The following is a 15,508-nucleotide window of genomic DNA, read 5'->3' as shown; positions in this document are numbered from 1 at the left end:
AAATTATGATATTTTATTCATTTCAAATATATAATATTAATATATATATACACAAATCTTTATACAAAAATAATTATTAAAATCTAAAATAATTAATAAAATATATTTAGAGCAATGAATACTATTCTATATATATATCAATGTAAAACATGAACAGTAAACTTTAAAGAAATTTTAAAATTAAAAAAGAATTTAAAGCATAAATTGTGTAGTGTATTTTTGATACGGGTCTTTAAATTTTTTAAATTTTTTTAATTTTAGAGAAGATATTGTGAGTGTTATTGTTTGTGTAAAGCAAAATTAAGGGCTTTGCCATTGCTTTTTGTGTCTTACCTGTCTAGCTTGCATTAATTAATAATTAAGGTTGGTCATCTCATGTTCACACAATTAATTAGTTTTTGCCTATTTTTTGGTTGGATTAATGGATAAGCTTTATACCTTACACGCTTTCATGCATTGTCCTTATATTGTAAAGTTACAAAAATCATATACAAAGTTTAGGAGTGAAGCCTATTACAAACTTAATTTACATATATCATAAAATAATAAGTGTAATTTGTGTTATAAATATTTATTGTTGTAAATAAATATTTAAGTTTAATTTTTAATTGTAATAATACTTAAATTATAATTTTAATTTTTTCATAAGTATTTAACGGTCAAGTGTCAAGTTTATTTGTCCAAGCCATTAAATTTAATCAACTTAACATTCCTTTAAAGAAGATATAGTTGTGATATGAATCATGTGCATGTATTGACTCTTGTTACATTTTATTAATTTTATATACTAAAATAACTACAACTAACCTCAATTTTTATGCTGTGTAAGTACATATAGTAATTTCAACTTTTGTGATTTCATTAAAAATAAAAAATTATAAAATTATAAAGTTTGACATGTTTGTTAAATGAGGAATGCTAATTACAACCTCTTAGTCAACCTTCATGTCCGAAATCACATGTCGAAATATTTTTCTTCATAGCGGGCCTGTAAATTTTTCAAAAAGTCCGAATAGTTTACAGTACCGAAAACAAAATTTCCGATATTCTAGTTTACCACACGCGTTCAAAACGTATTTTCCACACTGTAAACTATTCGAAATTTTTCAAAACTTTACAAGGATGATGTTGTAAGCATAACGAGCACATTTGAAAAAAATATTCCGACATGTGTTTTCGGACGTGGAAGTTGACTAAGAGATTAACGGTAGCACTCTTCTGGTTAAATATTACACTTTTAAATCTTAAATTCATAATTCTGTCATAAAATTAGGTGTAATTATAAAGTGTATAATTATAAATTAATACTCTATTTTAAATAATTAACATTTTTTAGGTGATTTAATCATCAAGATTCTTGTTAAAAAGTAGTGTTTCATACTATGCTAAATCAATATAATTTTAACAAATCAAGTAACTTAATTTATATTAAATATGCTAACTATTATTAACTTAGTTAAAATTGACGTGTCAAACTTAAATTGATTTAACACAGTATGAGACATCATTTTTTAACAGGAGATCTTAATTTGACTAAAAGCATCTCCAACCATAACATTAGATTAGGAGGAGGTTTCAATGGTTATATTTTTATTGTAACCATCATGGTTACATTTTTTTTAGCCATTGGATCACTATTAAATGATTGTGATTAATTTGAAAATTAAATAAAAATAAATAAAAAATGACTTATAACCTGATATTAACCTGTTAATTTATTTCCTTTTAAAACTTTAATTAGGGTTAATTATACTTTAAAATTAAATTAAGTATAATTATTAATTATTTTTTTGTAATTTATTATTAAATAAGGATCTTTTAGCAATTTACTTTTTTTACACTTAAATTATTTAAATTTTTATAACAAAACTCTTTATAATTTAAAATTATACACATATAATTTCATAATTAAAATTTTATTATACATATAATTTTAAATAAAAATTATAAGTATAATAAAATTTTAATTTAAAATTATTACACTTAATTATTTAATTTTTTTATTTAAATATTTAAAAAGTGAAAAATAAAATAAATTACAGTGAAAGAAGAGAGGGACTTAATGGTAGATGATTTGAAACTGTGATAGATTATGGTGAGAAAGAAAAGAGGAAATGTTGGATTCCACATATGTGAAAGATTACGTTCATTTTTATTCAGCTTCTTCCTTTAATCATTTTCCTTCCCTTACTTGAACAAAACCCTCATAAATTCATAGCTGACACAATCTTCCCTTCGGAAGTGAATAATCTTCTAGAAAAGTTCCAAAATACAATAAGAAAGATTTGAGGTGGAAAGGCAAATCAACATAGCTGCGAGAGAGAATTTCAAAAATTCCTACGAGTTGAGGATTTGTTTTGAACTCAAAATTAATATCATTAAGAACTTTTTCCTATTCAGATTAGACCTTCTTTTTTCTAGATAGTAAAACAGCTATGGCCCCTAATGCAAGTGGTAAGCATCGACATTTTTTGAGAATCTCATAAGATAATTTCACTAACTCTTCAAGGTAACAACCATTAAACTCATGTCTAAATGGCTTTTTAGAAAAATAGCTCAAGAGCCATTTTATTGTAAAAAAAAAAATATTTCAAAATTTATTATAAGCTTGAGGCCCAACACTAGCTTGAGGCCTCATCATCTAATTATAAAAAAAAAAAAATTATTCAAAAAATTATTATAAGAATAGAATTTTAATTTATATAAAAATAAGTTCAATTTTTGTAAAAGAAAAATTGTAAATATTATAATTAAATGGCTTAACTTTTAAAATAATTATAGTATGGATTTATATATAAATAAAAAAATTATTTATAAATTTTAATTGCTAAAAAAATCTTGTTAAATATTTATTTAATTACTTAAAGTATAGTTAATTATAATTAATTAATTCTAAAAATAAAATTTTTACATATTCGTAACCTGTTATTATAGGTCATAAAAAAATATAACCATATAGTCACAATAAAAATGTAAACATTAAATAGTCACCCCATTAGATTAAACTTAGTGTTGCACTAACACTAAATATAGTGTTGTTGCTCTTCTCTCAATATACGTGACACATTTTGAGTGTGACATGTGGCTGACATAGACACGTCACCCAGAGATGAGTTGTAGATTTAACAAAATCACCTTAAGAAACAATGAGTATGATTCAAAGGGCTAGCTCCCGGACATGAGCAAAAATGCCCATCTTCCCCTCCGGGAGTTAAAGCACGGATATTGACTTCTCTAGGCCAGTAAGGCTGGAGTTGAACACTCACTTTGCATTAAATGTGACATGGGGAAAACGTCTGGGAACGCCCATAAGGGCGTGTTAGACGTCATAAACCAGATTTAGGGCGATTACCCGATAATCAAGGAAGCTAGTGACGGCTCCATTATATGAAGAATCACATCAATCAAGAAGGGATGAAGTCTAATCTCACCTAACACCTAAGCAGTTTACTACATAGGTAATGCATGCTCTATTTTGTACTTTCTGGAAACTTGTGCATGCCCATAGTTGGCAATTAAAGACAAGTTACTCTTTTTCTTCTTCCCACCTCGCTATAAATACCCCCTCACAAGAATTAGTGGGGGATCCGAAAAAAAGACACAGAAACATACTCTGTAAATAATACCCTCTTATTAATAATAGAGACTCGTGGATTATGACTCATTAATGCCCGAACTACGTAAAAACTACATGCATTAATTATCCCTAAGCTCTCATTATTACATTATTCATTTAGTTGCCGAAAATCTCGGTCAACAAGTGTTATATTTTTATTTTTCATTCCAACTAAAATATTAAAAATTACACAAAATATTATACGTTTTATTATTATATTATTTTTTAATAAAATAAAATACTCTTTATATTATATTATAATACAAATACTATATACATATTAATATTAAAATCAAAAGTTACAGTGCAAAAACGTATATGCAGTAGCACTGTAATAAATTACCAATTTAGGGCTCGTTTGGAACGCCGTATTAGGTCGTATTGTATTGTATTGTATTATATTGAATTGGATTATATATCATATTTTTGTATAATACTATGTTAAATTTTAATTTATACTAAAATATTATATATTTAGGTGTCCATAAAAGTTAATATCACACATAGTTTTATATAAAAATATTGCATAAAATACAATTCAATATAATACAATACAATACGACCTAATACGGCGTTCCAAACGAGTCCTTAGTGTCATTTATACATCTTGGTTGGAGATATTTAATGTTTAGTCCTTAGAAAACTACTTACAAATGCACCCTGAATTAGCTTATTTTCAAAATCATCCTATATTAATTGCTATTTATTATTATTTTTGTAAGGGATGAGATATTTAACTTTTAAATCATCTAAAGTTATTATTGCTTAAGGTTATAAACTTGCCAATACAATTACTAGCCTTTAAGTATATTTTTCCTCCATTTCAAAAGAAAAATATGTATATTTTTCCTTAAAGCAAAAATCTCATGTAAAAAAATCATTAAAACCTCAAGATTAATGTATATGGGAATGGAAATTATTTTGGCGACTTTAAATGATATACTTAGCTATGGAATAATATTTTTTACAGATAAGGTTTTTTTATGGTATTTTCAGTCTCTTTAAAAATAATTTTTAGTAATTTTTATTAATTGCTAACTTAAGAGTAAAAGATGGAGATTTTAAGTATTTCAAGCATTTGTCTAGCAATATAAGTGATGTTGGATAAATTTTTTCTTCAAAATTTGTTGTATAACATAGTTAATTCTGACCTTTTAACAATTGTGTATGCTATTGATAAGAGATATTATTTTTCAGTCATCTAGAATCGTTGTTAGATGATGTAATAAGTATGTTATTCAAATTTTCAAGAGTCTCTCTGATCCATGTACATCAGTCGGCGAATGTGGTTACACATGGATTAAATGTGCATGTTCTTCGTATGGATAAACAACTCAATTAACTAGATGACTACTAGCTATTATTTTATTCTTTAAAATGTATAATCCTTTAGTATGTGTGATATTATTTAGTTATAAATGATTTTAGTGTGGCTATTTATGATTTTTGCTCTCAAATTATAACGTATCCATTATTATGTCCCATGAACTTCTTAAGCCATTACAAATGGTTCTTGAACTATTCACACTATTGTTAATTAGTCATTCTATCAAGTTTTGTCACATGTAACAAACAAAATAATAACATGACTACTTAGCCAATTGTGTCACATGTATAACTTAATATTAATAAAAATAAAAGTTATGCATTTAAAAAAATCAAATTAATTATACATTTGACGTTGACATGTTACTGATACATAACAACTAATTAAGCAGTCATATTATCATTTTATTTGATACGTATGATAAAATTTGACAAAATAACTAATTTATCTGAATAATTAAAAGACCATTTTTAACAAGTTGAATAGTTCAATTTGCACAATAATACAGAGTACAAAATTCCTAAATATACTTTTGGTTATTGCTTTCAAAAAAAGTATATTTATTTAAATATTAGAAGACAAAAAACACATAACATAGGTGTAAGCCATCTTTCACTATGCCTTTATTATAAAACGCGAATCTGCCACGTTCAAAACCACACATAACAACATAAACTCATCAAACCCCTTTCTCTTTCTCACTTTAAACTAACTTACCATTTTTCTTTTCCTATTCATTTTCTTGTTTTCCAAACAAAAAGAAACACCCCACAATTTTCAGTTATCTGATCAAAACAAAACACCAAAAAACAAAAACCTCTCTTTCTTTGCTTCACATAGGAAATTTCCTTCACAAAAAAACTAGTATGGCTTATACTTCTTCTGCACCACTCCCATCCAACTCAAGTTCAGGTACCTATAAATTTTCTCTATTTCTTTTCATTCTTTCTATACCAAATAAATAAATAAATTATATTAATCGAGAATTGTTATTATTATTATTATTATTATTATTATTATTATTATTATTAATTATGGGTGTAGATGAAGGAGGAATATTCATACCAAGTGAAGAAAGTGTTCTTCAAAAACATGTTGCTTTTTTCGACCGCAATCACGATGGCATCGTTTATCCTTGGGAAACTTTTCAAGGTTTCTTTTTTTCTTTAATGATTTTTCAGTTTTTGTTTTTAATATTGTTTTAGAAAAATACCATGTTTTAGCTTTTCAAAGAAAAAAAACATTGTTTTGTTTAAAATTAAGAAAAATGTGGATTTGTTATGTTTGTGTTTGTGATAGGATTTCGAGCAATTGGGTGTGGCTTAACTTTGTCAACCATTGCTGCAATTTTTATCAATATGGGTCTCAGCTAGGGGTGTACGTCGGTCGGTTTAGTCGGGTTATAGCATATTTTTATTAACCCAATATAAATATCGGGTTGCAAAATTTAATCGTAACCCGCCCAATGAAAATTTAGAAAAAGTTCAACCCGCCCAATGATTTTGTCGGTTTGGTCGGGTTAACCCGTCCAAACCGTTCTTCATTTTTTTTTTTATAATTATTATTGTTCGTTTCTAGAATTCAAGTAACAAAAAAGTTAAAAAATTAAAAATATATTATTTATATTTCAAGTTAAATAATGCTATAGTTTAAATTAATTTTAAGAACTTTAATATAAGATAAATATAATTGAGTAAACATAAAATAATTGAATAAAATAATAAAAAAAGTGATAATATAGTGTAGATTTTAAACTTTAACTTCAATATCCAAATACATTAAAAATTATTAACTATAAAATCTAAGTTTTAAGTTAAAAATTAAAATGTCCAAACTTTAAATACAAAATAATTTAACTAATAAATGTAATTTATATAATATAAGATATACACTTTTATTAAAAAATATATAAATCGGTTTAATTCGGTTTATTCGGGTTAATTGGGCGGTTTAGAATAATTTGTAAACCACCCAATATATTCATTGGGCGGGTTGGATTTTCATTATATTATTTCGGGTTGTATTTTTTGTCGGTTTATTCGGTTTGGTTTGGGCGGTTTATTCGGGTTGAGCGGTTTGTAAATTTTATTGAACACCCCTAGTCTCAGCCAGAAAACTCGACATGTATGTATCTATTTCTCTTTTTCCATTAATTAAAAAAAATAAAAAACTGAAAAATAGAGCATATATTCCTTTTTTTTTTAATTATTTCTTTATTTTTCTTAATTGGGATCAAGTAATCAAGAAATAGTAGTAATGGAAATTCCATTTTTCTTTAAATAAATAACTGAAAGGGAAATGAAATTAAAAAAAAAAAAAAAAAATCCAAATTACTAAAGTTATGGGTTTCATATTTAATTAATTTGAAGTTATGTGGGATGCACTTTAAATTTCGTGAGGAGCACTTTTGGTATGGTTCTGAAACACTTTCCACTTAGGTAAAGGTCCTCTTCAAGTTTCACATATTAATTAGGGATAACAACATTTTTAAATTCAATAATGTTGTTAGGCACCATATAGATGTAGCCTGTTATGGTTGATTAGTGATATTATTTATAAAACTAAATTGTATAAGAATTGATATTAATATAAAATTAAACTGGGTAAGAATCGATATTAATTTGCACCAATAATAATTACTATTAATAGTAATAAGGGTCGGTCCTGAGCATAGACGGATTAGGCCCGTGCTTAAGGCCCACTTATTTTAGGACCTAAATAAAAAAAGGAAAATTTATAAAATTACTGGAATTTGGGTTAACTTTTACAAAAATACTGTCACTCAGAAATTTTTTCAAAAATACTGCGTTTTTATTAAACACCAGTAAAACACAAAGCAGAACAACTCAAAACAACAGTAGAATACTAGTAAAACACCAGTAGAACACCAGTGAAAACTTAACACAGTATACTGCAGTATGAAACTTATAAAAAAACATAGTAAAAAAGTAAAAAATACCGCCTAGCAGTATTTTTATAAAAAAAATGACAAAAGTTAGTATACCATGTAAATTTCCCATAAAAAAATTACCTTTTAAAAAATATACATATTTTTTTAATAATTTTTAAAAATATTATTTATCTATATAGTAAGGGCTCAAAATTTTTATTTTGTCTATAGTCCATTTCAACTCAAGGCTGACTCCGATAATAACTAACAACTATACTTGTCTCTTACTACATGAAAGAGACAAATACCATGTGTATGTCTTTCCTAGCATTCTTTTTTATTTGGGTGAAGGTTTCCAATTAGCTTATTATAAGAGGAATTATGCTTTGTTTTTTAAAAGGTTAGCTTGATGTACTAGTGTCATTTTTAATAGGATGGAAAACTTTAAAGTACATATTAATAACCTAATTTAAAAATGATAAAGTATAAAATTTCCAGGTGGTCTCAGAATTATTTAAATTAATGAAGAAAGAATCTCTACCAGTTATTATAAATAAATATTAAGTAAAGTATAATAAAATAATGACTAAATATAGTGGTGTTTGTAGGTGTCAAAATTATTTAAATCATTATTTAATATCATCTCCAAATCACTTTTTATATTTATATAAATATGTTGAAAAAGACAAAATGTGACTCATACATACTTAGCTAAGAATATATATAAGATTAATTATTGAAATTTTTCTAAGTAATCATATCATGTATCATTGCATCTCTTTATTTAATGTTTGTTTTAAACCTTGTAATTATTAATACTTCACTCCTAAATCGAATTTTTTCACATGCAAAAATAAAATATATTAATCGAAATTATTTATTGGTAGGAAACAACGTAAGACATATTTTAAATAAATAAAAAAAAAAACAAAAACATAAGACTTGGTAATTATGATATCTTAGATCCATTTCTCCATCTCATCTCTAATTATTAATTATATATTTAGTTTCAAGATTTGTATATGTGATATTGTTTATTAATTACAACTTGTCTAGTTGACTGGTTTTCAACATAATATTTTGACTTAATAATCTATACTAAATTTTGTATGAACTTAGTGTATAATTATAATCCATTAATGATATTATTATTGTATATACAGGGAAATTTTTCTCTATTGTTTCCCATTGATATAAAAAATATACACAAAGCTGTTCATAGTAGTGACTCTGGCGTCTACGACAGCAATGGAAGGTACATATTTTTTAAAGACGAGCAGTAACACGAGTCGTAAATTTTTCTAATTATTTTGTGCCTCGATCAACATTTTTATAGATTTCTCGAAGCGATTCGAATGGGCTGTCCAGTATTTTTTTAAAATTAATTATTTTTGTTTTAATCTTAGAGATAATTAGAGAGTAACATAATTATGTGTATTTATTTATTTTTAATTAATTTTCAGGTTTGTTCCTTTAAAATTTGATGAAATGTTCAAGAAATATGCTCACACACATCCTAACGCGTTAACATCAGATGAGGTTATGGCGTTGTTGAAGGGAAATAGAGTCCCCAAAGATTATAAAGGATGGTAATTAATTAATTAAATTTCTTAATTATTTATTTAATTATTATTCATTCTTTTGGCTCTATCTATGTAGCTATTTGGTCAATTATTGATTGTTTTTAATCAATATCGGTAAGTAAGAATTTTTGGTATATTATAAATTAATAAGTTTTTTTTTTGAAAAATGCGTTTATAAATAAAACTGAAGTTAGACCTCATGGTCATTATAAAGGATATTAACAGGTATAGTAGATATCTCTACCATGCCCGTAACATTGTTGGCAAACGCCCATTTGACCACATTATGAGCCGCGTAGTTACAGTTTCTAGCAATACAAGAAAAATTACAATTAGTCATAAAAGTAGAGAGGAGCTTGCAATGCCGCACATAGTTCTCAATCCCCCAAATGGAGTCATCCCCTTTTAGGTTCTTAATAACAATCTCAGAATCACTCTCCACCAAAACAAAAGGATGATGCAATGAGACCGCCGTCTCCATGGCTAGAAGACAGGCTGCAGCTTCTCCAGTGAGTGGGTCAGAGAAGTGTAGACTTTTTGCCGCTACACACAAAATTGATTCGCTATGGTCTCTCGCAATCGCCACATCACACATAGTTTCACCTCCGACTTTAACATCGCAGTTGATTTTAACCCAATCTTCCGGCGGCGGAGACCAAGCCTGACGCCCAACAGACTGAGGAGGGGAAAGAAGGCAGGAGCCATAATCCGTGTAACAAGAAGAAATAGAGTCAATATAGTGTTTAATGTTACCCATTGATTTATTATGTACCTTGTCGTTGCGGGCCCTCCAAATCATATCTACCACAATCGAGGCATAGAGGAACAACTCATCAGTATTAACTCCTCTGGATTTAAGATTCCATAGAAAAGTAACCCAGTCCCATATTCGGGCTCCTGAATCCATAACAGGCATAACCCCCCAAGGAGAAGATCGCCAAAGGTGGAAGGCAAAGTTGCAATACAGGAACAAGTGCTCTGTGGTCTCCTCAGCTTCCCCACAAATAGGGCAGGAAACATCCTCAAAACCCATTCTCTTAGCAAGAGGGGCTCTTAAGGGAAGAGCATTGGAAAGGATACTCCACCAATGGACCTTGTGTCGCTCCAAAATCTTTGAGTTCCAAAGTTTGTTCCATAGTGCCGGAGCAATGTTGCACAAAGGAGCCCAATCAAGGGCTTGAATAAGATAGGCAGCCTTGGTTGAAAATAGACCATTTGATTCTTTTGTCCAAACCCATCTATCCCTTCCCTGGCTGTAACGTCCCCGCTTCAAGCCTCCATTGGGTCCTTACACCCACGGAATGAATGGCTCTTATACACGAGTACGTCTCTTTGGCTGCTTCATGGACTGATGACTGACCCTACAGACCAACACGAGTGTTTCCAGCATGCTTTGTCCTCACTCGCACGCTTCCTGAGAAAACTTCCCAGGAGGTCACCCATCCTAAAATTGCTCCAGGTCAAGCACGCTTAACTATGGAGCTCTTTCGTGATGGCCTACCGAAAAACAAGATGCACCTTGTTGATATAGGTAGTACCAATCAATCCATTTAAGCCCTCTTCAACTATGTAATCCCATACCTACACAGTCTCAGAATCATCCCACTTGTCCTTCCCCAGGCGGTGTGGGATTGCACAGCTTACCCGGTGTTTCCCCTTGCGGATCACGGGACTACTGACTGTCACTATCACCCCCCCCCTTACGGGGTCCGACGTCCTCGTCGACCACACTTCCGGCTGGGTCAAGGCTCTGATACCATTTGTAACGTCTCCGCTTCAAGCCTCCATTGGGTCCTTACACCCACGGAATGAATGGCTCTTATACACGAGTACGTCTCTTTGGCTGCTTCATGGACTGATGACTGACCCTACAAACCAACACGAGTGTTTCCAGCATGCTTTGTCCTCACTCGCACGCTTCCTGGGAAAACTTCCCAGGAGGTCACCCATCCTAAAATTGCTCACGCTTAACTATGGAGTTCTTTCGTGATGGGCTACCGAAAAACAAGATGCACCTTGTTGATATAGGTAGTACCAATCGATCCATTTAAGCCATCTTCAACTGTGTAATCCCATACCTACACAGTCTTAGAATCATCCCACTTGACCTGGTGACAGTCAGTAGTCCCGTGATCCGTAAAGGGAAGTACTGGGTAAGCTGTGCAATCCCACACCGCCTGGGGAAGGTCAAGTGGGATGATTCTAAGACTGTGTAGGTATGGGATTACACAGTTGAATAGAGTTTAAATGGATTGATTGGTACTACCTATATCAACAAGGTGCATCTTGTTTTTCGGTAGCCCATCTCGAAAGAACTCCACAGTTAAGCGTGCTTGGCCTGGACCAATTTCAAGGATGGGTGACCTCCTGGGAAGTTTTTCCAGGAAGCGTGTGAGTGAGGACAAAGCACGCTGGAAACACTCGTGTTGGTCTGTAGGGTCAGTCATCAATCCATGAAGCAGCCAGAGTAACGTACTCGTGTATAAGAGCCATTCATTCCGTGGGTGTAGGGACCCAATGGAGGCTTGAAGCGGGGACATTACAAATGGTATCAGAACCTTGACCCAGCCGGAAGTGTGGTCGACGAGGACGTCGAACCCCGTAAGGGGGGGTGATGGTGACAGTCAGTAGTCCCGTGATCCGTAAGGGGAAGTACTGGGTAAGCTGTACAATCTCACACCGCCTGGGGAAGGTCAAGTGGGATGATTCTAAGATTGTGTAGGTATGGGACTACACAGTTGAATAGAGTTTAAATGGATTGATTGGTACTACCTATATCAACAAGGTGCATCTTGTTTTTCGGTAGCCCATCTCGAAAAAACTCCACAGTTAAGCGTGCTTGGCCTGGAGCAATTTCAAGGATGGGTGACCTCCTGGGAAGTTTTCCCAGGAAGCGTGTGAGTGAGGACAAAGCACGCTGGAAACACTCGTGTTGGTCTGTAGGGTCAGTCATCAATCCATGAAGCAGTCAGAGTGACGTACTCGTGTATAAGAGCCATTCATTCCGTGGGTGTAGGGACCCAATGGAGGCTTGAAGCGGGGACGTTACACTGGCCACTCGGATTACCGCCTCTTAAGATGTTACTAACAGTTTCTTGGTCAAAATGGTTGTGTAGCTTGGGTGTGTCCCAATTTTCGTCAGGTAAAAGTAAATCCGACACTTTCTCCAAGCCCCGTTGTTGACAATAATTGGACTTAGGGTAAAAATCCGTACCATGGATCACCCAAGGGCCATCCCAAATACTTGACTCCCTCCCATCGGATATTAGCTTGCACGCCCCTTTTCTTAAAATCTCTTTTGATCGCACCACATTTTTCCAAAACCAAGAATCGGAGTTTTTAACCTCACAGTCAAAAAACTGTTTACCCTTAAGGTACTTAGATTTGAGAACCTTACAACACAGCGATTGTTCCTCAGTAAGCAGAGCCCAACCCCACTTGGGCAGCAATGCCTGGTTCATCTCCACAGTTTTTCTAAAGCCAAGCCCCCCACGGGACTTGGGAAGGCACAGCTGGTCCCAGGCTTTAAGACAGATGCCTCTATTACCTTGTTCACAGCCCCACCAGAAGTCCCTCACCATACCATCAATCCTAGATGCAAGCTTTTTAAAAAGCTTTGTTGTCTGCATCGTGTAAACAGGCAAAGCAAGCCCCACCGATTTGATCAACGTAGCACGACCAGCCTTTGATAACGATTTTAATTTCCACCCATGGAGTTTTGATAGCAGGTTATCAAGGATGAAGTTAAAATCCGCATCCTTTTGGCGGGATCTAAAAAGCGGGAGGCCCAAATAGTTTATGTTACCCATTTCACAGTTCAATCCCAGAGCCTGCCTGATGCATCGTTTCATACCATCACTTGTGTTACCGCTAAAGAAAATAGAGGTTTTGAGCTTATTAATTCTTTGACTAGACCAATCACAAAACTTTTTCAGACAATGCCACATACCCCTTGCTTCTTCAAGGTTTGCCCTGCCAACAAGGATCAAATCATCGACAAAGAAAAGATGAGAGAGTTTGGGGCGCTCTCTGCTTAGCTTTATACCACTAATGGTACTGTTATAATAACTATCTTTTTGACATAATTAGGGCTCAAAACAATTTGTTGCACACTTGGCCGGGTCTAAACTAAGGTAAATTAGGCCCGCGTCTGGGTCTCACTCGGCTCTAACCCCAAATAAAAAATATACATATTTTTAGTATTTTTTTAAAATGCTACATATTTTTTAAAATAAAAAGCTGAATAATTTTTTATTTTATTAAGGTTCATTTAATCTCAAGACCGATCTTGCACACTTGCATATTTATAAACACACGTGCAATAATTGTTTAAATTCTAATTTGGACATTACAAAACAAGTTATTTATAGTAAAAATATACCTATAGTTAATGATTAATTAATGGATTATGATAAATTTTGTGGTTAGGGTTGCGGCTTGGACAGAATGGAAAATTCTATATATTCTATGCAAAGACAAGAAGGGATTGCTTCACAAAGAGACTGTTAGAGGTGTTTATGATGGAAGCTTGTTCGAAAGATTGGAGAAGGAACATTCATCCAAGAACAAGAAACAGTAATTAATAAATAATCAACTTCATTATTTATTTCCAATATATTATAATTATATGTGTAATTAAATCTTAAAAAAAAAAAAAACAGAAATTCTAAGTTGATTAAAGGGTAATAATATTTGTTATTAATTTATGTATTGTATTTTTATGCAGTTGTGAACCTGTGGTCTAGTAAAGTTGGTGGAACTCTTCTTCAATTTGTCAAAATTTGTTGGTGTTGAATTTATATATATAGTAAGTGTAGATATGAACTTTTATATATATTGTGGAGTATATTTATATATATTATCTAGAAATTGGGATTAAGTCAAATGACAGTGATTAGAGTACTTTGTGGTTTGAATATTTAGTTATGTGTGTTGTATCTTGTGTGATTAATTTCAGAATAAGCTTTGTTATCTAATTTTTTTTATGCTATTTTTTAAGTGAAGTATTGGAACAAGACAATGTTATGGGATATGGTGCCTTGCCTACTAATACCACAGATGTAATTAAGAATCATTGCACTAATTATACTCGAAATTATTTATGAGTATTATACGTGGGAAAATAAAATATAGTTTTTTTAAAAGAAATTATTTTATATAAAAAAAAATTAAAAATATTGAGAAAAGCTAACCAGTTACTTAAAGGTAACCAATTACCTCCTCATACTTTATATTTTAATTTTAACTTTTTGTTAAAAAAAAAGTTGTATTTTTACAAATTATTATCTTTTCTTAAAAATAACACTATCATATCCGAATTATGAAGTATGCACAAAATTGTTTCCAAAACTAAACTGTTGAAGTTCGATAATTTTGTAACAAACATTTTGAAGAATATTATTGGGCCTTAGCCTTCAATTTTTTCTTATTGGGCCGGCCCTGCATCCTTTTCATAGGGAAATTTACATGGTATACTATTTAGCAGTAGAGCAAATTGTACTCTATGCTTTTTTTTATTGTTCTCTTTTATTTTTACCTTCTTTTTAAAAGTCTATTATTTTTACATTTTTTAAATATTATACCAAGTTTGTCCTTGTTACTTCAAGATACTTTTCATGTAACTCTCTTATGTCAGGGTATTTTGGGTACAGGTAAATTTAATTAATTGATTAATAAAAGTGGTATTTTTTAACTTACCCCGAGCAATTACTTACAAAATAGCCCATAGCAGTATCAATAGTGTATTCAGAGATCTCAAGAACTTCAAATTAACACTATTTTTATTATAATTTTAAATATTATATTATATGTGAGAAATATTAAATTGTATTATTGGTGCTTAAGAGGTTCCACCTCTTTTTTTATATTTTTATTTTTAACTAGGTGATTGTTACGTGTCAAGCCACGTAGTGTTAATTTTATTTAATATTTTAGTTTTTTATTTGAATTAATAATTAAAATAGTATAATTATTTGAACGATTTGTTTTATAAAAATAAAATATGTGTCAGTATATTTAGTAAGTAAAACATAGTTGTGTTATAATAATGTATGTTATTAATAGTAAAATGTACATTAATTTTCTAATTGAAA

General features: G+C 30.8%; 1 protein-coding gene across 2 annotated transcripts; it reads left to right on the top strand.

Moving 5' to 3' along the window:
• The first annotated feature begins 5,534 nt into the window (after nt 1–5,534).
• LOC115715145 (probable peroxygenase 4) lies at nt 5,535–14,390 on the top strand. 2 transcript variants are annotated; one of them, XM_030643965.2, is made up of 8 exons: nt 5,535–5,855; nt 5,988–6,095; nt 6,243–6,313; nt 7,053–7,067; nt 8,997–9,088; nt 9,297–9,422; nt 13,845–13,991; nt 14,143–14,390. In XM_030643965.2, exons 1-8 carry the CDS (start codon nt 5,810–5,812, stop codon nt 14,159–14,161), a joined length of 624 nt encoding a protein of 207 aa, XP_030499825.2. In that variant the 5' UTR covers nt 5,535–5,809; the 3' UTR covers nt 14,162–14,390. The 2 variants fall into 2 exon arrangements, with proteins under 2 accessions (XP_030499825.2, XP_060969146.1); XM_061113163.1 differs by having other exon boundaries at nt 5,593–5,849.
• Nucleotides 14,391–15,508: the final 1,118 nt, after the last annotated feature.

This window comes from Cannabis sativa, chromosome 4 (genome assembly GCF_029168945.1).
Source record: "Cannabis sativa cultivar Pink pepper isolate KNU-18-1 chromosome 4, ASM2916894v1, whole genome shotgun sequence".
NCBI classification, from domain to species: domain Eukaryota; kingdom Viridiplantae; phylum Streptophyta; class Magnoliopsida; order Rosales; family Cannabaceae; genus Cannabis; species Cannabis sativa.
Note: the sequence above shows the minus strand (reverse complement) of the source record. Positions and strands in the feature narration are given on the sequence as shown.

Bases quoted from the DNA above. Each gene is read 5' to 3' on its own strand.
- LOC115715145 (XM_030643965.2), top strand. From the start codon at position 5,810: ATGGCTTATACTTCTTCTGCACCACTCCCATCCAACTCAAGTTCAG. The intron at 5,856-5,987 runs GTACCTATAAAT...TTATGGGTGTAG, and splicing joins CCCATCCAACTCAAGTTCAG to ATGAAGGAGGAATATTCATA. The intron at 6,096-6,242 runs GTTTCTTTTTTT...TGTTTGTGATAG, and splicing joins TCCTTGGGAAACTTTTCAAG to GATTTCGAGCAATTGGGTGT.